Consider the following 27,339-nt stretch of genomic DNA (forward strand, 5'->3'; position numbering starts at 1 on the left):
GGGTGCAATGTACATGCAATATTTTAGACCAGAAATGTTTTGTAGCCAAGGCACCTTATTATAATATAATAATATAAATAATATTTATTTACAAGGTTTTATATATATATATATATATATATATATATATATATATATAATATCAATAAATACTACTATTGTTGATAATTATAATAATAGTTATTATTATTATTATTATTATTATTATTATTATTATTATTATTATTAAGCTCTATTGGATTGTTTAAATGAATGTCAATAACTTTATTTAAATAAAAAAATACTTTTGTTGATTAACTCTACACTGACAGCACAATGAATCCAAGCTGAAAACTTGTTTTTGAGTTTGCTGAGAAAGAACTCGATGATAAATGTTTGGTAAATCCATAATACTTGGTTGTGTTGAAAGTAAATCATGAACTCTATGGATATGCTTTACACACTCTGAATAATGCACATAATCAAGATTTAAATATTTTTAATTTTATTTAAATTCGTAAATGTCTCCATCTACTGGTTTACCACATTAGTGTAAAATCACCTAACATTTGGAGTTAAATTGAATGTTTAAATAAGCATCAAACCACATTTAGCATAAAGATAATTTTTATATTTTTAGTTTTGTATTAAAATAGGTTTTAAAGTTATTAATATACTATTCAGATTTTTATATATACTTTATTTATTAAGCAAAGTTTTTAAAAAATCTCACCTTCATCAAGTATTCAAAAGAACAGCAGCTGATCTAATACTCATTATACATCATCTACTAAAAGTAATATTAGTTAATATTACTAGCTACAGTAATGTTTTACTATATTAAATAGTTAACAATCACAATTCTCACTCCCTTAAGTGTTTGCATATGTTTGCATAAACCTGAAGTGTGAGGTCAGACCATGATGGACTGAAATTAACTCCTAATTAACACTTGCTGATACATTTTTGCAGACGTTCCTCTCTTAAGACCACTTTAGTTTATCCCTTTGTTAACAAATAATAACATCTCAAAATTTTGTTTTACATTTTATTTAAACTTTATAATAGTTCACAACATGCAATATACAAATTTACAGTGACCCACTCAAGCCGCTCCATATATTAGTATTTATATCTATTTACATATTATACAAAGCTGTAAGAAGCAGTCTGTCATTTTAGCCTGGTTGCAGTCCAGATTTTTACAGGAATACCACACACAACCTTCATCAGTGCTATTGTAGCAAAACCTTACCCTATTTTTTTTTCTGCAGATATTTTTTTAGCTACTTCCAGGAGTTCTTTAAATACATAAAATGTACAGATTTCAGATCTCAGTGGCAACCACAGCTCCCTGCCACCATGTCATCATACTGCTTTAGCACTACGTTCTCGTCGTCATCAAAGTACAAAAGGTTGATGGAGAAGAGCTTGTCGGGCACGCAACACGGTGTCTCTATGCCTTTGGTAAGCTTGAGGGCGTTGATAATGGACTGCACAGTGGCATGGTTAGTGGGTCTCATGTTTTGGCCCAGAGGAAAGGGACAGGACCCTTTGCAATGGTATGCATTGTAGCCACGAGGAGACACAATCCAACCAGACCAGCCAATCTCCTCAAAGTCGACGTACAGTGGCAGTTTTTGGCATGGCTTCCTATCTGGATCTTCATCATAGTCAATGGAGCGAGCACTACGATGACCAGGACCTGGGAGGGTCAGGCGGTTCAGAGGGAGCTTGGGACCATCTTGCGAATCATCAGAACCTGGTAGAAAAATGGAGTTCGGATTAGGTGAGCCTGTCTCTACATCAAGATAAGTTGTAAAAAGAAGGATCAAGTTTTTTTTTTACCTTTTAGAGCACCTTCTGGTGAGGTGACACGTCTGCCATCGTCAGTGAACAGGACCAGCATGGGCTGTTTACTATGATGGTGTTTCTGCCCTGAGGCAAAACGTACAGTCCCCATGTCCAGCTGAATTCCTGCTAGAGTCTGCACAGTCACCAGAAGACCCAGGTTACTGTGCTCATCCGTCATCCATGCGCGGACCTACAAAGAGATTAACTACATTATTGGTTTATGTCAGCGTCAAGCATACAATTATTAAAAAATAACCAAAATATATTATTCTAACCGTGTTCCTGGTTTGTAAAAAGGATTTTTAAAACTCACCGCTTGTGTGATGGTAAAAACTTCCCAGCCATTGGAATGGACAGGAATAAGTCTTGAAGACACAAGCTTCTTTCCTTGTGAGACATTCATTTTGGTGTTATCAAGAAGCTGATAGACACTGATCTGTGGGGAAAGAATATATTTTTTAATTGTATTCATTCACCTAGGAACCCATGTAGTCCAACTAGGGATTGTGATGGCCTATGGTGATAACATCGTGTTTATTCGCATTTGACATGGTAGGACCTCCGGTCACATGCGCATACACACCACAGACAATTTGGAATGCCAGATAATTTAACCTGCATATCTTATCATAGTGTGAGAAAACCAGAGCACCCACCAAGCACGGAAAGAACATGCAAGCTCCATGCACACAGACCCTGAGACGGGAATCGAACCCAGACCCTTGAGGTGCAAGGCGACAATGCTAACCACTTAAACCAATGTGCGATAATTTTTCATCGTATACACTGGTTTTATTCCTGATTCAAAATAAATAAATAAAAACAGCTAGAAGATCTTACCTGACAGAAGTGATGTCTGTTAAAAATGAGTGATGCTTTTGGTCTGAGTTTGAACAGATGCAGCTCTGCTGTAAGCACCTTCTCATTTCTGGTCACAGTGGACAAGTTGAACATGAACTCGACCTGCTGACTGTGTACTGGACAATGAAACAAAAAATATTTAGATGCACAGTTTGGGGTATTACATCATGTACAGTATGTACAGTAAGCTAACAAATGCTGCAGAAGTAGAAGACGCAGCTAGATAATTGGTTTATTCCTGTTTGAAGTAGTGTATACATGTTTGAAGAACAAAATTAGCCTAAATAAGAACTTACATTTGTCAAAGAAACTGCGGACAGTGTTTCCCTCCAGTAAAGTAGGGTTCTTGGTGACTCCGTCCACGTCCGCCACGGTGTTGTACAGATCGAGCATGTACTGAGGCGGCTGCTTGTGGCCTCGACCTGGAAAAGCTGGAGGGTCTTCCATCCCGAAAACCTCCAAAAGCCGTTTGATAGCAGCCAAACGCACTTCCTCAGAGTCGTTCTCCATGGGAAAGCGGTTTTCTGAGTAGTCAAGAGAAGGCCTGGAGTTACTGAGGCGAAGTAGCGACACGAGGAAAAAGACGACGGCCGTAAACAGCATCATGTCGAGTGAGAATGGTTGTTCTTCTCTTGGACAATCTGGAAGGCGACTGAATGAACACGTCCACATCGTCAGGGTTTTATATGAAATTCGTTAGGTCGTCGGTAAACAGCGATAAAGAGGTGCTATTTGATCGCAAATGTAAGTCAATAATCGGCGAAATGTAGCGCAGAGCTAAATGGTGGTGTTAACAAGGTGTGAACCTGACCGGGTGATCATCTCCCTCCAACTCTCTCTCTCTCTCTCTCTCCTCCTCTGTCACACAACACAACTATACTTTATTCTATAAACACTGAGCTTTTAGACTAGCTTTAAATATCTTATTATATTATATGTTGTTTATATAAGTAAAATGTGGGCCATTCTATGAAAATGGTGCTGATGCCAAAATCATTTAATTAAACACAATACTTGTATGTGTTCTGGAAATATAGTATGTACTTTGATTCATAAAGTACATTTTCTTACTTTAATGTTCAATATTTAATTACAGCATTTTTTACATTTAAAAACTGTCAAGTGTAAAGAAGTGTCTTGTCGCTAAGATTATACATCAAAGTTTTATTTTACCATATAAAATAAGTTTAACACTAAAATCAGGATTATAATTAATAATATAAAATAAATATCAGTCACTACAAACTATGTCATTGCTGTTATTGTTGCACAAAAATAGTTTAATTATTGGAATACATTTGGCATTATTTTCCCTGTCTGGACACTAAACAAATGTTGTAAATTTCTCTAAACCGTCATTTGCCTTAATTTTTTATGACCCCAATGACACATTTTCTTTTTTTATTTTACTTTTACGTTTAGTACAAGCTCACACAGATGAGGAGTGGATGTCCTGCAGAAGCACGAGGAGGCTGAGGTGAGGAAGTTAGCTCACCACAGGCGGTTAACGTCCTTAAAATGGATCGATTAATTTAGACAAACGAGGGTAATTTAATACAGGAACAACAATTACACTGACAAACAAAACTTGTGAAGAAAAAAAGCATGCGACACCTGCACAAATACAGTCAAAAAAAAGTCGGCGTAAGGGGCATTTTTTTGCTTTTTGTTTAGAAAGGACAAACGAGCTTGAATCTGGTGGAAGCAGTAAGTTATGGTAATCAAGCCATTAATTAACATTAACATTAGCATAAATAGCCGCAAATACCCTGGGTTGAAAAGACCTCAGTCAGGGGGTTGTTAATGAAAACACATCCTGTGAGATCACTAATTTTACTTTGTCACCTAATTTAAAATGCACCAAATCTAACCTGTTCAGTACTTAACACTCTGGAGGACATTATGTCCTAATACAGAAGTTTTTTTTTTTTTTTTTGGTTCTTAAAAAACATTACCAGTACTGCAGGATTAACATTCAGTGTTTTTAAACAGTATTTCCCTATTTGTTGTAGATAAACTTCCGAAAATAAGTTTATAATAATAATTATTAAATTTTTGCTATTTAAATGCTGTTGGCTGTTTATTCTGTATTTAAACTTGTTACAATATTGTGAGTTTTTAGGTTGACACGAATCTCTGTGCTGTGTTTACTCGGCTTCAAAGCTAAAAACAAAACAAGGAGGAAAAGCGTGTGTAAATATAACCGAGCCTTTAGATGTGCAGTGTTTTCTCACCAGACTATGGTAAATCTCACACACACGCGATAAGGTGATTTGCACAAGTGCAAGCTGTTGACAAACTACATGAAAGGCAATAAAATAGAAGGATAAATTTCACCCCGATATTTTTTTTTAAAAGAACAACTTTAACAAAATAGATCATTCAATGTTAAATTTGTTAGATGAAAATATTATATGTTTTTGTTTGTTTAAAAAAAATATTTATAATCACGTTATAAATAATCACATGACCACCTTTAGTTCAGAAGCACAGCTGGGTATAAGTACAAATGTTCCGAAACAGGAAGAAATGCCATATTTAAGGCAAATATCATAGCTCACTTTATTATAAAAATAAATGAAATCTTAACATGCTGTAATTTAAAAAAAGGATAAAACCCAGTAAAAAATTGTAACATGCAACGAGATAAAAAATAATAATAAAAAAAATCTTTTAAATAATAAAAGAAAACTTTTTAAAATGCCTGACATTAAAACAGCTGATGCCAAAATAGCTAAATTTTAAACCTTCAGCACAAGAAAAATTGAATCAAACTTGTTCACTCTTGAACAAACTTGAAAGGAATAAAATAGTAGTATCTCGTAGTGGCATATTATCTTTAACAGTGATTACATACACCTTCATCAATGACTAAAAACTAGCAAAAGTGTCTGGACTGCAGTTTTATGTGGAAAAATTTATGAATTTGATAATTTGATAAGTATTTACACACTCCGATTTTCAACGTTTTTTTTTTCTTGAATCTTTTCGTACTGTGCTGGTCATCACTTCATGCCTCTGCCAGTCTTGAGCACAGTGACCTCTACTGAAAGTGCACACACTCTGCACCAAACACACAAGCATGTCTTTAGTTTACTGTAAATACAAAAGCACATGTTAAAATATATTTTACAATGTGGCATTCTAATTTTATATATAATTAGATATTATTTTTTAAATAAATGATCTATCTATCTATCTATCTATCTATCTCTCTCTCTCTCTCTCTCTCTCTCTCTCTATATATATATATATATATATATATATATATATATATATATATATATAATGTAAAATATGTAAAATATCAATGTCATCAAATAATCAAAATGTAATAAAATGTATTATTAACATTCACTTACTTGAAAGTGGCAAATATTAAATTACATCCTAAAATTGCTTGCATATCTATTTATTTATGTATTAATTAAAATTATTAATTAATATTTTTGAATAAATTTGTGCTAAAGTGCTAATTTAGCACTGATACCACTCAGGTTTAATTATTAAAAAACTATAAAATTATTTATAATTAATTAATTAATTAATTAATTAACATATATAAATGTATTAGTATATATTATTATTGTTATTGATTATCTTGATTTACCTTGGTATAATGTAAAGTTACAAATGTGGGGTGAACCTTTTTAAATTCACCCGATTCATTTGTTTCTTTATGTTTTTGTCATTTTGCACAGGTTTTGCAAAACTTTTAACACAACATCCGGTTTGTGCTATACAAAGGAACAAACTGGACACCTTTTAGGGAATTATTTTAAAAACTGTTAAGCTTGAATTGTGGTTTATATCAAGCTTATCAATTCGTAAAATAATTCCTAAAAATGCATCTGGTTTGTGCCATTGTAAAATTTATATACTTCGACCGCTGGTAAATTAATCTAATTAAATCTAATTTAATTAGAGGGTTAAAATTATTTTAAACTTGTAAATTTATTGCGAATAAACTAAAATATAGTTTCATTGTCTTTTTGGGGAACCCTCCACACCCCACACCAAACAGTGTGCAATAACAACAAAAACTTTCTGCTTTTATACATTTTTTTATTAGACAATAACAAACTTGGCTGTACATGGTGTTAATTAATGTCAACAAATTTATTTACAAAATCCTATTTACATATTTTACATATATTACAGGGACAACTAAAACAGATCAACTGGTATTTGCATAAGAGAACCAGATGTCCTGGACACATTTCTTGTCACATTATAAAAAAAATAAAAAATAAAAACATGGCCCAAACTGCATGCTAAATATATCTAAATACCATAATACCAGGTGCTATTTTAACATAATAATTATATGCTTTAATGCCCATCCTATAAGGTGCTTCTGGAATCACACAGTCAACTAAGGACATAAATTTATTGGTTGGTGCAGCGTGCATGCACGTTCAGTAGAGGTCACTGTACTCAAGACTGGCAGAGGCATGATGTGATGGCCAGCACAGTACGGAATTGGCCGTGCTGATTGAGAAACGTGTGACTCTCGTAGCCTTGTGGAACACACGCGCTGCCCTGTCCCTCTGCCCACAGCAAACACTCGCCAGAATCAGAGGCATTCCTGTACAAAGGTTCAAGAGAAAAAGTTGCAAGTCAGAGTGTGTAAATACATAAAAAATTATAAAATGCGTAAATTTTTCCATATAAAACATCAGTCCAGACACTTTTTCTAGTTTTCAATCACTGAAAGAAGTACTCTATGCAGCATTGCTGATGTGCATGAAATCACTGTTAATTAAGATAATATGATATGACTTATACATACTTATATTTGATCTCTTCTAAAATTGTTTGTTCTAGGTTAAACAAGTTTGATCGAGCCTTTCTTGTGCTAAGTGTTTATAATTTAGCTGTTGTTGTATCAGCTGTTTTGAAGCTTACCTGAGAAGACAGCGGTTTCCTGAGGTGCAGCTTCCCAAACATCTCCCCACGTCTATTTCCTGCGAGATAATTAGCAAGACAAGAGAGAGAAGCAATCAGCTCACCGCAGGCCGCTAATATTCACCAGTGCGCCCTAAACCAAGAGGGGCGGGAGGAGTTCTGTTCTCTTAACATGATAAACACTTTGATTTGGCACCTGCTGGGGCCATTTGTGATCCTCTACTTTCACACCTCCAGGGAGCTGCGACAGATGGCCAAAGGTTTTCTCAAACGAGGCAAAGAATTAAGGGTCGTCCTTGTAAAATCCTAAATCAAATGTTGTGAGCTAAAGTAATGTGACTTGATTAACACTTAAGAGAAGTTTAATGTCTTAAGGATTCTGTAATAATATGATGGTATGGTCATTGGCTATCACAGTTATATACATTCTGTGTCAAAGTGCCTCAAAACATATAAAGAAATGGGTATATATCGCAAAGTAAATAAATGTAAAAGGGATAAATCAGACTCAAAGAAGAGATTCGGGTGTTAAAAGTAGAATGTGGATTGTGGTTGGGGGAAATGGATCATTGGTTTAACCTTTGTGTCTGGCAAATGGGACTCACTCATTAGTCTCAGCTAACACCAAATGGAAAGGACTAATTTCCTCTTTAAGTGAAAGTCATTACCCTGATCTTTAAAATAAGATGTTCTGAAATCATATGTGCTTCAGAAATCAACTTAATTTAGTCTTTTACTTCAACCTGGGAATGCAGGAATTGCTTTATTCTTTTAAAACCCACCTTTAGTTTTTCTTCCTTGAGCCCATCTTCATTGTACGTGATCTCGTAATGATATTCAACGTAAGGAATTCTGTAGCAGCCTTCTTTCATGTCACAGCCAGCCACCGTTTGAATCAGTTCCACTTTATTCGGAGTGTCCACGAGAGCAGAATCAAACTTGGTAGGCACACAGGAAAAACCCTCTGGGGAAAAAACCAAAAGCCACAGTTGGGACACCAGATATTTTTATGGTGGAGCCACGGTATGAGGTGATACCAAATACGTTAGGGAGGGTGAAGTTGTTTATAGTATAAAAACTTTAGGGTCTGATCTGATTTATGAACTGTTCTGGAAAGCTGATTTCTAAATGTGCATAAGTAATAGATGGACAAAGTGGGTCACACAGGAAGGGAAGAATAGTGAAATTTACCTTCCCAAGGCTACTAGGTTAAATAATCTTCATGGGAAGGCGGACTATAAATTTGGGGCATGCCCATGGGGTGCGAAGGTTTTTTTGCTACTTTCTTACCTGGTTCACCTTTTGATCCTACACACTTGCCCACGTCGATCACAGTTTCATAAGGTGTTTCAAAGAAGTATGTTCTGAGAGAGGGTGCTCGTACACAGCTAGTCACTTTGGCCTCGCAGTGGCAATCCTCGATGATTTCCACTTCACGCAGGCCGTCCATGAGCATGACTTTGTCCACACGCAGTCCAGTGGGTTCACAGGTCATGCTCGCACCACACGACGGACGATTTCTTCCAAAGCCTGGGAGGTCATGAGAGGACGCGGATGATGGAGATCGTGTCTGCACACAAAGGGGAATGATGTATTGGTATCGGAACAAGTCTAGTAGGGTAGGATGTCATATCACGATATTTCAAGACATTTTTATGATACACAATTTATAGGTAACTCCAAGCAGAACATTTTAAAATAGATGTTTAAAATAATGGTTTGTAATTAAAATGTAATAAATAATTAATTATGAATTACTAATCTAATTATTAAAATTGTGTATAAAATAAAATACAGTTCAGTATGCCTTTGATTGTGCTATAAATTAAAATATTTCATTGAATACATTTAAATTATGGACAGTTTGTAGAATACAGTAGGTTGTATGCACTGAACCAGTCTACTGTTGAAATTTTACGATGACAACGATTTGGAAAAAGATTGGAATTACAGTACATGTAAAATTCTTAATTCTTAAATGTATTTGTGTCTAAAGCATTAAAGTTGCATTTTATTGAGGTAGCAAACTCATGCAATCAGTACAATTTTTCTTTTTTTTTTTTTACTTATAGACGCTTAGTACCTTTTTGTCTCGCAGGAAGTCCAGCATGGAGGAGTAGCCTTGCATCCCAGCTTCAAACGAGGAGGACCGTGCTTGGCAGCTTGTTCGGCACATGCCTACGTCCACGTTCACCGGACTGCCTAAGATGTCTGATAAATGACAGATGGACAAAAAGCCTGTAAGTTCAATAGTTCTTACCCTAAATTGTTTGCTTTCAATTTGAATATTACACAATATTATAAGTTGAACCAGTGTTCCCCAGTTCAGGTCTAGCCCTAATGTGTTGTGCAGGTTAATTTTATGAATTAGACATTTTAGGGCTTCAGGAAATGGCCAGGATTGGGGAAACACTGCTCTTACCCATTTAAATTTTGCACCACAGCTGTAATTTCTGTTAAGGGCTGATAGGGGGAGCTATGGAGCACACAATCCACCCTTTCCTTACCTTGTCCTATGTAGATGAAGTGACTCTGACGTCTGCAACAAGCTCTCTCTGCGAACATATTTCTCGGCTCGAAGTGCATGTTCAACACAGCGGTCACTGTAAAAGATGACAAAAAAAACAGCACTTTTACAAATCCTTTTCTTATTTGCTGTTTTCTGCAAATAAACTATAAGCAGATACTTATTTAACCGGCTTATACTTGGATATTCTTTTCCCTGTTTGTCAAATGGTAATAAGTTTTTCATATAATTTGTTATACTGACACCTAAACCTCTAAACCAGGTCCTAATAATAAAAGCTCAAGGTAAATCAACTACTAACCTTTTTTTTTTTTATCTTAAAATCATTAATGATTATGTCAATGTCAATGCAGTGAGGTAAAAAAAAAGACAGTACTTACAGCTCTGATGACAGAAAGAAAGAAGCAGGAACACAGACAGCAGCACCATATCCACAGCGATAGTCCTCAGTGACACACACTCTCAAACTAAACACACACTCTGGCCCTCCTGTCCTAGCTTGTTTGGGATATTTATATGTGGCCACAAATGTCACTGGCTAAATGAAAGGGGTGAGGAATAATCAAATTTCCATCATTCTAATGCCTGCTCCTAGGCGTGGGCCACATCAAAGGGAAGTACCTGTAGAGGTTTTCGCCTCTTAAGGCAAAGCCCCCTTGTTTTTGCCGTGAGATCTCAGCGGGTCGCTACGTCGACCAGGCCCGCTCTTTCTCTAATGAACTGCTTAAGGGGCTTTGAGGCTCTAAGCACCTCTCATTGAAAGGCATTATTCACCTTTTATCTCAGGAGGAAGGTGTTTAGCACCTCCACTTAAATCAAAACGCGACTCGCAACAAGTAAACGGGCTGTGCTCTGGCAGCAAAGCACCCCCTGCCGAGGACAGCAGCACCTTCACGTTTATTCAGGATGAGCCAAATGGTAGGAGAGAGTGAGAGTGAAAGAGAGGTCAAAGCAGCACATATTTTTTTCTTTGTTTCTTTTTTCTTTTTTAATTGGGAACATTAATGCACACAGTAAAAAATGGGTTGATATGGGTGTTAATCCAAAATGGCTTTAAAAAAAGCTTTCACACAAAAATCAGAGCAATAGTTCCAAAAGCATAATGATATTAGGATTGCATATAGTGACACTTGTTTTTCCATTTAATATAATATAGTAGATCCTTGGAAAAACATTCCAAATGCATATAAATAAGCAATAAATGTTGAAAGTAATGCATTATGTATTTCACTTAAATCTGACTGCGGAAGATAAGATTCAGGTTTTTTTTAATCCACATTGTCATGTAGACAAAAGACTCTGGTCACCCTTTAACTTTTTTTAATGCTTTTTAAATTTAAATGGAAAATTAAAAGAAATGTTTTACTATGATTGCTAATATATCCAAGCTCAGTCTCATTGCTTTCCAAGCGTATTCATCAGTATCGATATCAAGTGCTTCCGTTCTTTGATCTGTCGTCTGACCAATTTCCACCTTTCTCATAATCACTGATCTTCAGTTCCACCTTCAGCACAATCCCACATGTTAATCATGCTGACACCAGCTCAGTTTCTGCGTCTGATCCAGTTAAAAGGAGGCCCAAATGACACCTAATCACTCATCCGCCAGCAGCACGCCTCAATTACTGTAGCTAATTGTTTCCTTCCATAAAATCCTGATAGGATTATTGGAAACATAATCTCTCTGAGGTAAACATTATGAACTGGTAATTATACCGGGTGGCCCAAAAAGTTGCCATACATACTTAAAAAAAGGTAACTTTATTTATAGGACATAGTGTACATGGTTGCCTTTTCTTTGTAACCATATACAGAGGTGTCTGTGTGTTCATCATACTTGTGTTAACATTTCTGCTGGTGTTATACTGGTATGATTGCATGTCTAATGTGTACCTTGCTGATCCAGCCATGAAAACGATTTCAATACGTTCTTCTTGAGCCAAAGGCATTTTTAAAGGCTGTCTAAAAAAAAAAAAAGTATGAAAAAAATTGGAAGATAGTGTGACTTTCCCTTACTTATAGAGACTTTTGGGACACCTGGTATTTATGGTAAATAGATGAATCAAAGGTAACATCCAAGCTTAAAAGTTCCCATCAGGAAATGCTATTTGTATTGCATTCTCTTTCTCAAATCCACAACTTTTCCATGATAATAGGACAAAGGGCGGTGTTAGAAACTACATTTGTGATTGAACTGCGGGAAGATAAAAAAAGGAAGCTTTCTGAAGCATCAAATCGTCCAACCACATTGACACGTTCTTTTTTTTAAATATATATTTTACAAATATTGTGACTTTGAAAATTACAATAATTGATTAACAGTTATAGCTTTCTAAACATTGTTGCTATTGTTATTGTTTTACATAGAATTCTCCATGAACATATTTAAAAATAATAAAGCATTTATTTGTTTTATTCCATTTATTTTTTCTAAGAGCCTTTTTGCATAGTTTGATATTCTTCCTACGGCAAATCTTTGTCTATTGAAGAGGTACTTTTGTAAAGATAAGACTTCCCACAAAAGGACAAACTGAAGGACACTCAAGGGTTCTGGATTAAACCTTTTTTTTTTCTTCCGACAAGCGTTGTGTCGATTCATGTAGAATCTTCAAAGGAGAGACAAACCAGAGAACAATTTAGATTTAAATTCCTAGAAGCTTTTTGTGAAAGCACGAACAAGCCTTAATAGTGTATAGTAAGTAAAGTGAATCTCAGCAGCATTTCGTAATAATAATAATAATAAAAAAAGGCAGGCTGCTAGTTCTTGATTAATGTATACAGTGTTTAAGATAGTAAAATAATGCAGAATTACATGTGTTAATTAAGAGATTCTACTTTACATAAACTTGGATCAATGATGGACATTTGAAAATGGAGTTAAAGACAGTATAGGCTATCATTCTGTATTGTTTTTTCCTATTCTTAGAATTTTTTAAATGTCGCTTTTTCCACACAAGTTACATGTTTTAATTGAGCACAGCATTATTTAGTTTTTCTTGTGTGTGTGTGTGTGTGTGTGTGTGTGTGTGTGTGTGTGTGTGTGTGTGTGTGCTAATCTTTATTTCCTATCTGAATGCAAAGGCCCAGGAGTAGACAGAATCCATAATCCCATTACTGTCTTGATAATGATTGAATGCCCTGCATGTGTGAGTCGTACCATTGTCTGTTGGTCAAACTGAAAATCTCTCTGCCAAATTCCCAATCAGTGTATATGTATACGATTGAACAAACTTTTCATTGTAACCTGAATCCAATTTATTTTAAGGTTTTACGACAGTCCCACCAGCTTATCCTTACTGCATTCTAGTAGAACTTGGCTAATGCAGAATGACACAAAGACATGCACAGCATACTGTAGGTGTGTTTAAATGAGGGAGATAAATGGCCAGTTACTTTTAACACTGCCTAAATTATTTCCTACCCCAGATCTTTCTAATGCATTTACTGTTATTTTCTCACTATTCCGTTTTTTTGTGATCAATGAGCTCAAGCCTTCTTTATCACAGACACTGTTTTCCTCTAAAACTGTTCCTTCCCAACATTATGCATTGCTCCTGGTAATTTAATGAGCAGAAGAACTTTACACCAGGATCTCCAGCAGGGGGAAACATACTAATGTGGAGATAAAGCTGGTGTTCTTTCTGCTGTAATTGGTAATTAATTGGTAATTCAGTAATTGAGTTGTCTAAAAATAAAGCCACATAATTATTTTTTTTTTTTGTGTCAAAATTATATTGTATGACTTGGTTATTTACACCAGGTCTTACAATTATATGCTCCTAAAAGGCTTTTTTTCTTTCTTAAAATAACTTATTAAACTTTCACTATGAGTATAATTAATTATCCAAGTGTTACATCAGCATGTGACACCCATATTTTCCCCAAACTTAGTTTATTGTGATTTTAAGATTTCCCAATACTGGAACTTATCACTGTCCCAAACCTGTTCCAGCATGACAATTTTGCTGTACACACAGCGAGCTATATAAAGACATAGTTTGCCAAGGTTGATGCTGGAGAATTGAAATTGCCCAAACCTACACAAATTTAGGCATGTGCCCGCTGAATGCTAATCCCTCACCCAGGATTTATCAAGCATCTGTTTGAAAGTCATTGAATCCCACCACCATCTCCACCGGTCCCAAATACACCAGCACATCTGGCAGCTCCAGCAAGGGAACTCAGAACAGATGAATAAGTTCTTTATGGACCATTATTTAAATAATCATGCACAGCTGGATTGTAGGAGCCCATTAACTAGAGTTCACTTAATCATTCTGCAGCATTTTCGGAGTGGGATGAAAGAAAACTCTACTTTCTTCCGCATATTTCATCCTTGAATTATCCAGAAATCATCTGATATGATGATATAATCATATGATGATGATTTGCTTTTCTATAGATTAAAGTAGTGTAAGCATTACTGTAGTGTTAGCATTACTTAAAGAAGCTAAGCGCTAAATAATGTCTGACATATTTAAAATTTTGTTATTCTTCCCTTACAGTTAAAAGCGATGTGCAGTAAATGATCATGCAATTACACCTGCTCAGTAAAATCAATAATGAACATTAGTCATTTAGGCCATTAATATTCTACAGTATAGAAGTCCAAGTAATTACCCTCATCGTTACCAGCAGATGGCAACATTGTTAATGCATGAGATATGAATTAAAGCAAATGGTAGTTTATTCTTTGCATAGGCAGATGTTCCCATAATGTGGAAATATGCGACATATGTGACCATGTATTGTCATTTGTTTGATTGTTGAGAGGAAATAGCTTTTTTCCTCCATAAAACTGATGCTTTTATCTTGGAACTAAAAGAGCCAAACTTTGGCACTATTTGGCTACAATTATGCAGCTGTTAATAGAAATACAATACAAATCTATATGCAAGAATAGAGTTTCATAGGTTGGTGCAATGAGTCCCATTTTAGTCAGTTTTAATATTGTGTACAAATGCCAGAATTCATGGAACACTACATTTTTAACAGATGAATCATATATTATGAGTCATATATTAATACTGTGGCTTTCTTTGAATTTGTGTTCCTTCATGTTGCATATCTGACATAGCCCTGAACCCTGACCGATGCTTAAGGATCTCTAATTGTCCAGACAGGCTTGTAATAAAGTACGTAGCTATTACAAAAGCATGTGTGTCTTATCAAACTTGTTGGGCTTTGTAAGAGTGTACTTCTGATCATAGTCCAGAAAGTTCTGTGGAACGAACAAGGCTTTGACATCGCACAGCGTGTGCCCTATTTCACCATTTTATTTCGATTTATGCTGATACAGTGAGAACCTAAGGGGCTTGAACTGAAGCCCATAAATCAGCATTACACACAACCTGCCATTAAGAAACATTTAAGCTGTAGTACCGGTGTTAGGAAGTAAATGCATTATAGCTAATTACTGCATGTACAGTACTATACTACTTGGGCACCATTATATATAGGTAGTAAAAAAAAATTTAGAAATATTGTCATAATTTTCTGCCTTATTATATACAAAACCATTCACGATTTGCGATCATACCTTTACCTGTACATAGGTAACACCACCGAAAATTATTTGCATGCCTGTAAAGAAAGCAAAATATTACATGACAGACCAGGTTTTAGATTAAATAAAATAATAATAAATAAATAAATAAACTAATGTGGACTCCTGGGTTTTCATGAAAATAGAAAGAAGCGAGTGTGAGAAATATTTTGTTTACTTTACAGGCATGCAAATATTCTTTAATGTTATTTATTTATTAATTAAGTATTATATAAAGTTCTGTTTAAAAATATTAAATGGGTTTGTATGTAATATTGTTACAAAAAACATGTAACAAAATATTAAATATTATTTTATATTCTTTAATGTAAATTTTCTATTTCCTTAAAGAAAACTAATCCTCAGCTCAACGAGTTATAATTGACATAATATATCAATATGTAAATTAAATATACATAGTATTTAAAATTAATTTAGAAATAACCCTAAAATGCTTGGTCTACATATAATGTAACTACATATCTTTCTATTTATTTAATATTGTTGCTTAAAATCAAGGAAAGCATGTCTCTGATAATATGCTATAAGGTAAATAATATGCTGGTTTAAGTAGATTTATATTTTAAACTTTGGTATAGTTCGAATTCTTATATATGTACATTTAATGTGATGCTTAAATTAAAATAAGATAGAAAACTTTAATTTGTGCGCCTATGTGATATTTTTATTATTAGTATTATTAGTATTAGTAGTAGTATTTCTTCTCCTTTAACCCTAACAGACTTTTTTACAATTTATTACCATCACTTTTATCGAAGCAGGACTTAATAATTACTTAATTAAAAGAAGGTTATGTAAGATAAGACTATTTTATCTTTTTGCTCAAACATAACATAATGTCAGATCTAAAATCATCAATACCCAAAACAGACCTCATTTTTTTATGTATATTTTGAGATACTCTTGTATCCAGACAAACTGCTTTACAACCATCTAATTATAACATAATTAAGAAGAAGATTATAAAAAAGATTATTATTCTTATCAAATGTTTAAAAAGTTGCAAGCAAAAAAAACTTGTTTTGTTGGCAGATAATGTTGCTTCTTTCAAGAAATAATTTCCTAAAAAATGGCCAAATTATCTGCCCATAGAACAAGACATTTTTGCTTGCAATTTTAGTAACATTAGACCATAAATAAGCTTATTAATCCTATGTTTAATTAAGAAATTATAACACTGTAGCACTGTGATTGACCATACATGTATTACATGTACTTGCACTTTTTAAAGCATACGGCAATCCATTACTTGTATTATTTGCATTTCAGACTGACTATGTTTGTTGTTTATGCCATATTTATTATTACTATTATTATTATTATTATTATTATTTGTACTATTTAAATTATTTTATAAATAAATTATTTTACTATTCTATTATTATTGTTTTATTGGTAGCCATTTTTCTTTATTATTATGCATGAGAAGAAGAAAAACTTACTTACTTATGACAGGATGCAGAAAAATTAATTAAAGCAATGTATATGTCTCATATAAATATAACACTAGGTGGTTATATATTTGCATTTACTGTAAATCACAGTAAATTCCTCATGACCTCACTAAGAATGAAAGCTCAGAGGCTTCAGTTATGTGAAGATCATTTTGATGATAAATAAATAAGTAGTAAAATGCAGAAGTTTATCGTACCCATGGAGAAATGTTCAAAAGCCTTATTAGAGAAGTCATTCAAAAGGAATTGATGGTTATGTCTGACTGACTGCATATATAAACACAGCCATTTGGCAGATCCTACACCTAAAGTAAACATTAAAGTGTGTAAAAGGCCATGTCCGCAGCTTGGCCCCAGTCAAATGCAGAACTGTCATGCTTCCTGACTACCAAGTTACGATTCCTTGTAAGTTTCATAGTTAAATTCTCATGTTTGCCCTCAAGATATTTTGGTGAGCAACTGACAGGCATTAATCACTGAAGAAGCCAAATCTAAAAGTGTGCCGTGCTGAGATACTATCTGAGCTAACATGCCTTGGCTGCCACCACTCTCCATCCGGGAAGTGAAAAAGAGATGGAACCTTGTCAAATTACCTCCTCTCCAAAAATTTAAGCTCCATGCTCAGACGTGCAAGTTGCTGAAAGCTGTGATACAAGTTGCCTGTGTATACATACCACTCAATTGAGCATAGAAGTGAAAACCACAGAGCCATTTAGCATGGGAAGGGGTGTAAACAGTTTTTTGATCTTGAACTTTGAATCAAGTCCAAATGCAGTCACAATATAATCTTAGGGATGTGTAGCATATCGATTTCCCATGCCTCCTAAAGCCGACTGTATTACTTGGCTTTTGTACTGCATTACATGGGAAGAACACTTGATGGCCAGACACTTGATGAAACACATTATTACAGTTTGATATAGGTCAATTATGATGGCGGGTACATGTGTATATATATATATATATATATATATATATATATATATATATATATATATATAACTATTTGCCCCCTTCCTGATTTCTTATTCTTTTGCATGTTTGTCACACAAAATGTTTCTGATCATCAAACACATTTAACTATTAGTCAAAGATGACACAAGTAAACACAAAATGCAGTTTTTAAATGATGGTTTTTATTATTTAGGGAGAAAAAAAATCCAAACCTACATGGCCCTGTGTGAAAAAGTAATTGCCCCTGAACCTAATAACTGGTTGGGCCACCCTTAGCAGCAATAACTGCAATCAAGCGTTTGCGATAACTTGTAACGAGTCTTTTACAGCGCTCTGGAGGAATTTTGGCCCACTCATCTTTGCAGAATTGTTGTAATTCAGCTTTATTTGAAGGTTTTCTAGCATGAACCGCCTTTTTAAGGTCATGCCACAACATCTCAATAGGATTCAGGTCAGGACTTTGACTAGGCCACTCCAAAGTCTTCATTTTGTTTTTCTTTAGCCATTCAGAGGTGGATTTGCTGGTGTGTTTTGGGTCATTGTCCTGCTGCAGCACTCAAGATCGCTTCAGCTTGAGTTGACAAACAGATGGCCGGACATTCTCCTTCAGGATTTTTTGGTAGACAGTAGAATTCATGGTTCCATCTATCACAGCAAGCCTTCCAGGTCCTGAAGCAGCAAAACAACTCCAGACCATCACACTACCACCACCATATTTTACTGTTGGTATGATGTTATTTTTCTGAAATGCTGTGTTACTTTCACGCCAGATGTAACGGGACACGCACCTTCCAAAAAGTTCAACTTTTGTCTCGTCGGTCCACAAGGTATTTTCCCAAAAGTCTTGGCCATCATTGAGATGTTTTTTAGCAAAATTGAGACGAGCCTTAATGTTCTTTTTGCTTAAAAGTGGTTTGCGCATACTACAGGTATCTACTATATGACCATCTTCCTCTACCTTTTGAGGTACCTTTCTTCTGAGTTACACAGTATTTTGCAAATGTGGGCCACAGAATACTGATCATGACAACAAAGGCCTTTACATCCACTAGCGCTATTGCTTTTCTTTCTTAAACAGATCTTTTGTCTTACTGTGGGCAAGAGGGGGGCATCTCCCAACACATACTATATGGTTTGCCCTGCAGTTGTCCCCATTGCCACCCTCACACTAACTTTTCAATTTCTAACACCGTAACACAAGTATGCCCATAAGCTGTTTAAGATCAAAACAAACAATAGCGCTTTTAAAATGAGGGTAAGCTGTAGTGTGTAGCGTACCTGAACACCTCACTCACTCAGTGCTGCTGCTACTGACGCACTGCTAACCATAACAAGGTTTAGTTATAGTGGTTTGTGTGTTATGTAATGTTGCTCACTAAACGGAGATCATCTAACAAAATGGGCAAGTCTGCACACAAACATTATTCCCCCTTTACTGCCAAATTGGGATTATATCACCCATGATAGGATTAAATATCTACTTTTATGTGAGTCAAAGTTTATCCACTTGCTCCGTGTGAAAATTCTTTAGTACTTTTCAGTACGTACTATATAATCTCACTCCTGCTACCACACACACACACATGAACCTCTGCGAACTCACTGTCCCCGTGCTTTATAACAAGAAACTAATTAGACATTTTCTCATCAGGCATGTTCTGTGCCTCTCACCTGTCAATCACTCTCTTTACACTATAGCACATGTCTATGCTCCCACCATCACAATTACTCTCTGTGCTACATTTTTATTGATTGCATCATTTTATCGTAATGTACTGTACAGTATAAACCACATTTTCCCATGGTGTAAACGAAACATGGGTTTTAACCACAGGGCTCTTTCATTTCTTCTTCATTTCTTCACTGATCACAGTATTAAGAAGGAAATGAAAAAAGGAAAAAGAAAAAAAAAAAGTGGTGCAAAATATTGGGCAACTTTTTTGGCCCGAAAAGGCTGAAGTCACACAGGTAAGAAATGAGAAGACAGGTGGAGACAGGCAAACAGATGATCCTGTTGTAGTTCCAGTTGGACCTCATGGTATGATTTTATTGTCTGTTCTTATAAAAAATGACGTTTTACATTCTATATTTAAGGCTAAACATAAAACGTAATTAACACTAGCATGCTTTGTTTGAAAAAATCATAGATCACCTTCCATGGTATCATTTAAAAACATACTGTATGTTAACTTCACGCTTCTCAGTGTGGCAGTCTTGGATTCCATGTCTTTCAAAACAGTAGTTATTTTATAGTGTCATATGTCTTTTATTGAGTGTGTTGAATGGTTTCAGCAAGCATGTACATGAACAAAGTAGGTATCCAGGTAATTATCACTGCCCCTGGGGGTTATCTGTTCAAAGAATCACAGATACAAACAGTTGAGGCCAAAAGTGTACATACACAAAGAGTATTCAATTAATTTCATTTTTTTATACAATCCCTTGTAGACATATTAATTAGTAAATCACTTTGTTCTCATCACAGGTAATTATAAAGCAGTCAATTAGGATCGGTCTTAACACATTAACACATTTTAACACATTACAGTGTGTCAGATGTTTGCTGACTTTGTCTTTAAACAGTGTGGAAGATTTCAGACATTTGTAATGACATGTACACACTTTAGATTTGCCAGGTGTTTTAATGAGGAGTTAATGGGAAATGCACATAGTGCTGTTAAAGGGCCTCACTTTAAAGGGCCTCACGCCTTTTGCTCTGGATGACATTTGAAAATACAAGCAACTCAGTCAAAACCTCAGAAAAAATGGCTCGTTGACCCTCGATTCTTCATAACAAGATAAATTTACTATAGGAGTGACTGTAGTTTACAGGTGATCTTTAGGTTTTTAGAGGACTGTTCAATGTAACAGCTTAAAAGGTAAGACTTTTACTCTATAAAACACCATGCCAACTGTGAAGCATGGGGTGGCCCTCATGAACAAGTAGAATGTTAAAACTTGGTCACATTGTAATTGTCATAGGTCTATTGGGTTCTAGCAGAATCTCTAATGATGTAATAAAATGTCTTAAATGTGCAAGTGAAATACTTTACAGACATGACCTGAATCTTATGCAAAATGTGTGGACCAAACCCAAATAGCATGTCTGAGAAAAGTATAACTCACTTGAGTTACAGGTATATGAAGTATTTCAGAAAGAATGATTCATGAGTTTGATTGAAGTTGCAATGGCACTAATTGTAACAAATTGTATGTACATGTTTGATCCACTGAAATGTGGATCTAATAGATAAAATCTAAAGGAAATAAATTAGATACCCTAATTAGATGACATAACAACATAAATGTGTGCTAATATGAAATATAGGAATATATACACTGCCGTTCAAAAGTTTGGGGTCACTTGCAAATTTCTTTGTTTTTGTTTAGTGATATATTTTCTACATTCTACAACAATACTGGGGATTTCAAAACTATGAAATAACACATATGGGATTAGGTCATTACGTAACAACAACAAAAATAACAGGTAGTTGTTATTTTAAGACACAGAGGCCAGCCTTTCTGTAATAGTTCTTGCAAGAACAGTATTGTCAAGTGCATTTGCAAAATCCGTCAAGCACCATAATGAAACTGGCTCTCATAAAGGCCATCCCAGGAGGGCGAGACCAGAACCTACCTCTGCCGCAGACAAGAAGTTCATTTAAAGTTATCAGCCTGAAAAATGACCAATTAACGGCACCTCAGATTAGAAGCGTTATGAAGTCTTTACGGAGCATAAGTAGCAGAAACATCTCACTATTAACTGTTCAAAGGCGATTAATGCACTTTTTGAACACCTTTAGCATTCCTTTACAATGTAGAAAGAACTAAGAATCAGAAACGATCATGGAGTTAGAAAGTGACCCCAAACTTTTGAACGGTAATGTGTATCAAAGCTTGAGTTTAAATTGGCTGTAGACTGGGGGTGTGTAATATTTTGGCCTCATTTGTGTGTAAATAATGATATGAATTCTAAATTACTGACTTTAGATATGGATGGGAAGGACTTCTACATATTTATTCTTTCGTTGTGTTTTTTTCTCAATTATCTGCGTAGGGAGTTTAATTTCTCTGGTTTTATTTTTATTTCCTGGTCAATCAGCTTTAGTCAGTTCAGGCCATGACCATGATGATGGATTGTTGCTTTATACTGTGAGATTAGATGTACATTTTCCTCTAAGTCTTTGAAGTTGTAGCAATAAACTTTTCAAAGATGAACTTTGATATATGTTTTTATTTCCTGATGTTTAGGAAATGCAAGTCAGCATTTTGAGTCACACCTATACATGCAGGTCAGATACACTTTTTTTTCCTTACTTGCACATCCTGTAATCCTTAGTAATCATCAATTAATTGTTGTAGCATTCCGGACCCAGAGATACCATAATCATGTAAGCTTTTAAATTTAGATATTTATTTAATCAGCACTTTAAACATTAGATTTTCAGTAATCAGATTATATAGCAGAGTGAAATATTTTACATATATAAAATCTATAAATCTATACCTCTAAATCTTTAAAGAATTTAATATAAAATGACTGATAAAGTGTTAACTCTAAGTCATATATGTATTTCTTCAACCACAGGTGGCAGATGTCACATTAAGTAAACCTACAGTGATAGTTAAATGATTATAATAATATATGATCATTATTGCCCAGCTATAATAAAATACTTTATCAGATAAACAGCAGTTATGGCCAGAAAAGCAAATATGAAAGTGAAAAGTGACTCATCAATAGTCAAACATTTACAGAGTTATTGCTGCAATATAGGACAAAAAATGGGTAAATTGTTTAAAATGAACATAACAAAAGTTATAAACTGATTAATCATGTTTTTAGATCAGACTATAAAAGGTAAACTAAAAGTACATTTTGTTGATGCTTTATTACCTAACTGCTAGTTCCTATAGTTGTACATAGCTGATCATGAAACAGAATGCATGTCAAATAATTAAATTGTTTCAAATGAATAAAAGTGGAATGTTTATTTACATAACGCCCAATACACAATATACACATAAAATACACACACTATAATCTCATAAGGAAATGACAAAATATTTGGTAAGGTTTCCTCCCACATTTCAGTGTAGGAATTATAATCGTTGTGAAAGCGCAAGCCATAAAATAGCATTTATAGATGGCTTTATCATTCAGTAACTAGGCCATATATCCTTCTTGCTCACACATGCATGGTCAGACCTGGGCACTGGGCCATAAGCAATGAACAAAACATTATACGGTGGTGATAGCAGCAAACGTACAGAGAGCGCTGAAAAGCCTGTTGCATCCTGATTGAAATGGACGCTGGGTAGCCTGCAGACCAAGATTGTCTAAGACAGTGGGTGGAACCGCGATGCTTGGATCACGGACTGGACACAGAATCCTCCTTTGAGCTTTTAGGTTCTCAGAGTGTTTAGCCTTTTTTAGGGCTGTAGGTAATGAAACAAAAAAAAGTTAACAGTTTTATATATATATATATTCATGAATATTTGGAAATGTCGGCTAATTTATTATCCTATATCAAACCTAATTCCTATCATTAGCCATAAACCCCGGTAATTCTATTACCGTATTTTGATGTACTTCTTCTCATCAATCTCTTTCATAAGATCCAACACCCATTTCTCCCCTGGTCTGGCACAAAACTGCTTACCCCGCTTGAGCTTGAATCTGAGGATCAAATAAAGATTATTGGCATTGAAAAGTCTGAATTTTTAAAACATGTTTTCATTGTTTTTTGGAATTCATTCTCTTGCTATACCCTGAATGACTGTGAATCCCAAATTGTGCATGATCATATGGGTAGTTTTAGTCTCTGTAACTCACACTATAGCGGGAAGATTGCATCCTCCATCCTGACGCTGTATTCTGTAACTCACTACTCTTTTCTTGGCAGCCCATTCAACTTTCTTCGCATATTTAAGGCAGCAGTCCTCATATGTACCTAAAACGAGACACACACATTGGACATTAAATAGGTCTTGAGTAAGATTATGTGATTATGTAAGATTATTGTTGATCCTTGTTAATAGGGAAGATCAACTTCCAGATTTCCTTTAGATGAAAGAATCACAATCTGAACACAATCTGTGTTTTGTTATGCTGCATTAGAACAGAACAGATGTCTTTTACATGGCAAAGAATGCAATCAGAAACAAACAATACGCTGCATCTCTATTCACTCTTGAGAAACTAATATAAAGAAGTAGAAATGAACATCATGTACACTTTATTTCTTTCAGGGGGAAAAAAATTCAAGAGGAGTAATGCAAATGAAACTTTGACCACAGCTTACAGCAGGTGCTGGTTATCACCGAGTAGGAACGTTTGATTTACAAACATCCTTGAGTAGATAGGAAATCAACCATCTGACTTTAGATTATGTCTCACAGCGCCAGCTGTGTTGATTAAATGCACAAGAGATTTAGTAAACTTAGGAAGAAATTTATGACCTCCAAAAAGTAAACCTTGCAGCTATTTACCATAGGAAATAAACATAAACCAGTTGCGTAAGAGATATACTATATTATAATGCATATGAAGGTCATATAAAGAAGCCTTTTCTCAATGGAGAAAATGATTTACGCAATACATAGAGCACATGGCAATTACCTTGCGCAAGGCTGAAGTAGAGGACACTGAGGAACACGAGGAAAAAGAGCAGGCTGAATCGCATGGCTTAAGGTTATGTATCTGTAGAAACACATGGAAAAGTTGTATTTTTCAGGATTATGCGTGCTGCCGTAAAAAGCTTAACACAACTCTCAATTTCCACATGCATTATTATTTACATCTGTAAACTTGCATCATACAGTAAATGATTTCCAAAAATCTAAGCGTTTATAATAACACACAAACACATATATAAAAGTATATAAGGTGCACAGATTTTGTGATCTCAAAGTCCAAAGTTCATGTTCAGTATCAAGTGTGATCCTGTGTTTATGGTTTATCAAGGCAACGTTTCCCTAAAATACAACTTTTATAAAATCGAAATCATTACTCTCACTGGAATTGTTTTTTACTATTTACTATAAGTGAGTGATATCATAGAGAGAGTTGCAGTAAAAACTCACATGCAATAAATCATCTGGAATAAACACTAACACAATTATGTATTACAATACCTATTACAAGGTACATTTTGAATGGTAAAATTTCATGATATATTTACCTGATTCAGGGTTGAGAATTAACAGAGGTTGCAGCGGGTCTCCAGAAGTCTGCTCACCTCTTCAAATTATGCGCTTTTATAAAGAGGCCAGTGCTGACACCTGAGACAAGTGTAGAACACACCTCCAGAGTCATAAAAGTGATACTTTCACTTTCCTGAATCTATCTATCTATCCATCTATCCACTATCTATCTATCTATCTATCTATCAGAATAGTTACGGTGTAATTTTTATCATTTTAATTTTTTTTACATTTATTTTACTGTTTTCCGATGCTAAGTGTTAATTTTCATATTCTGTATCTGTATTGTTAGTGCTGCCAGAGTGAGAGTTTTTCTCACAAATTAAATAGCCCAGAAAAGACAATGCTATATATTAATTTACCTGTTTATGTCAGCACTTCAAAACTTTCCCATGCTTCCATGTATACAATACATACTCTCAATGCATATGCATTTACATTTCCGTTTAAACAATCCCATCAAATTCAATTAGTTCATCATTTGCTGATATTCTTACATGATATACAATGTAGTTAACCCTTACTATATGTGTTTGTTTGAATGTAGTCAATAAGTCACAAGAAACTGAAAAAAAGTTTTCCTGCACTGAGTACAATGTGCACACCGGACCCTACTCCAGTAAAAATCTGTTCAGTAGGCAGGAGTGAGCAAAGACTTGTCTAAAATGAACCGTCTCCATTTACTTTCTAAAAAGCATGAATTTATAATCCGAAAAATCCTGTTAAGGCAAGTTTCTATGATTGGCTTATATTGACTGGATAAAGTGAACTAAGTTAGCATAGATTCTTTGCTGGTTCCAGGTTAGACTAGGATCAGTTGTTGTAGCTAACATTAGTCAAAGTGCAGTATTGAACTACTGATCGGAAAGTCTCAGGTTCAAACCCAAACACCATCAGTGTTGGGCCCTTGAGCAGGGCCCCTAATCCTTAACTGCTCAGATGTAAAAAAAAAAAAAAAAAAATGTTTACTTAATATGATTTTTTTATTAGATACACCTGTTCAAATAATAATTAATGCAAATATCTAATCAACCAATAAAATGGCAGCAATTCAATGCAATTAAGCACGTATGGTCAAGATGTAGGTCAAACCGAGCATCAGAATGGGGAAGAAAGGTGATTTAAGTGACTTTGAATGTGATATGCTTCTTCACAACTGCTGATCTACTGGGATTTTCATCAAATGTCATGTTGATGCCAGCGGACAGAAAAGAATGGCCGGACTACAGTAGTTCGATCTGTTAGAAAGGCAACAGTATCTCAAATAACATCTTGGTAGAATAGTGGTATACTAAAGAGGATCTCTGAATGAGATCCCTGAGGAAGACCACAGTGAGACTTGATTTGTGTTGCAACATTCAGATGTAAACAACATGAGAGCATGGTTTCATCCTGCCTTGTATCAACAGTTTATTCTGTGGGTAATGGTGTGTGGGATATGTGGGGGCGGACCAACTGAGCATGGTTTAAATACTACCTGAGTATTATTTCTAACCATGTGTATCCCTTTATGACCACAGAATAAAAGCATCTCAAAAGTGTTTTTCTGAACATTACAGTGAGTTTACTGTACCCAAATGGCCTCCACAGTCACCAGATCTCAGTCCAATACAGCAAATTTGGGACGTAGTGGAACCTGAGATCTGCATCATGGATGTGCAGCTGACAATCCTTCAGCAAGTGTGTGATGCTATTATGTCAATATGCAAAATCTCTCATATACGGTGTCAAATAAGTATTTGCTTATCAGCCAGATTTCTGATCCTGAAATACCTGTTATTTTGCTTCTAAATAGTCCAGCTACACTCTGTTTATGATTCTAAATTAGTAGCACTTGTTTGAGGTCGTTAGCTGTCATAAAGACACCTGTGCACCCCACAATCAGCTAAAGTCTAAGTAGATACATGGGTTATCAATGATGCTAAGAATGGTGAAGAATCAGCTCAGAACTACACGAGAGAAGCTGGTCAGTGAAGAGAGCTGGGAACATCGTTTCCAAGGCTACCATCAGAAATACACCAAGACGT

The 27,339-nt window shown here is 35.0% G+C and overlaps 3 protein-coding genes across 3 annotated transcripts; all 3 read right to left on the reverse strand.

Moving 5' to 3' along the window:
- Positions 1-1,313: 1,313 nt before the first annotated feature.
- Positions 1,314-3,300, reverse strand: admp (anti-dorsalizing morphogenic protein). The gene is made up of 5 exons (XM_053487206.1): positions 2,991-3,300; positions 2,674-2,810; positions 2,147-2,269; positions 1,828-2,023; positions 1,314-1,741 (listed from the first exon to the last, which is right to left on the reverse strand). The coding sequence occupies exons 1-5, from the start codon at positions 3,298-3,300 to the stop codon at positions 1,314-1,316; spliced, it is 1,194 nt and encodes a 397-aa protein (XP_053343181.1).
- Positions 3,301-7,131: 3,831 nt separating this feature from the next.
- On the reverse strand, positions 7,132-12,078 carry pnhd (pinhead). Its single transcript, XM_053487207.1, has 8 exons — positions 12,023-12,078; positions 10,510-10,574; positions 10,110-10,205; positions 9,686-9,813; positions 8,893-9,172; positions 8,385-8,566; positions 7,603-7,661; positions 7,132-7,282 (listed from the first exon to the last, which is right to left on the reverse strand). The coding sequence occupies exons 1-8, from the start codon at positions 12,076-12,078 to the stop codon at positions 7,132-7,134; spliced, it is 1,017 nt and encodes a 338-aa protein (XP_053343182.1).
- A 10,247-nt stretch (positions 12,079-22,325) lies between these two features.
- ccl25a (chemokine (C-C motif) ligand 25a) lies at positions 22,326-25,354 on the reverse strand. Its single transcript, XM_053486952.1, has 5 exons — positions 25,291-25,354; positions 24,729-24,809; positions 23,943-24,060; positions 23,685-23,786; positions 22,326-23,545 (listed from the first exon to the last, which is right to left on the reverse strand). The coding sequence occupies exons 2-5, from the start codon at positions 24,790-24,792 to the stop codon at positions 23,530-23,532; spliced, it is 300 nt and encodes a 99-aa protein (XP_053342927.1). The 5' UTR covers positions 24,793-24,809; positions 25,291-25,354; the 3' UTR covers positions 22,326-23,529.
- Between the last annotated feature and the right edge of the window lie 1,985 nt (positions 25,355-27,339).

This window comes from Clarias gariepinus, chromosome 25 (genome assembly GCF_024256425.1).
Source record: "Clarias gariepinus isolate MV-2021 ecotype Netherlands chromosome 25, CGAR_prim_01v2, whole genome shotgun sequence".
Taxonomy (NCBI): Eukaryota; Metazoa; Chordata; class Actinopteri; order Siluriformes; family Clariidae; genus Clarias; species Clarias gariepinus.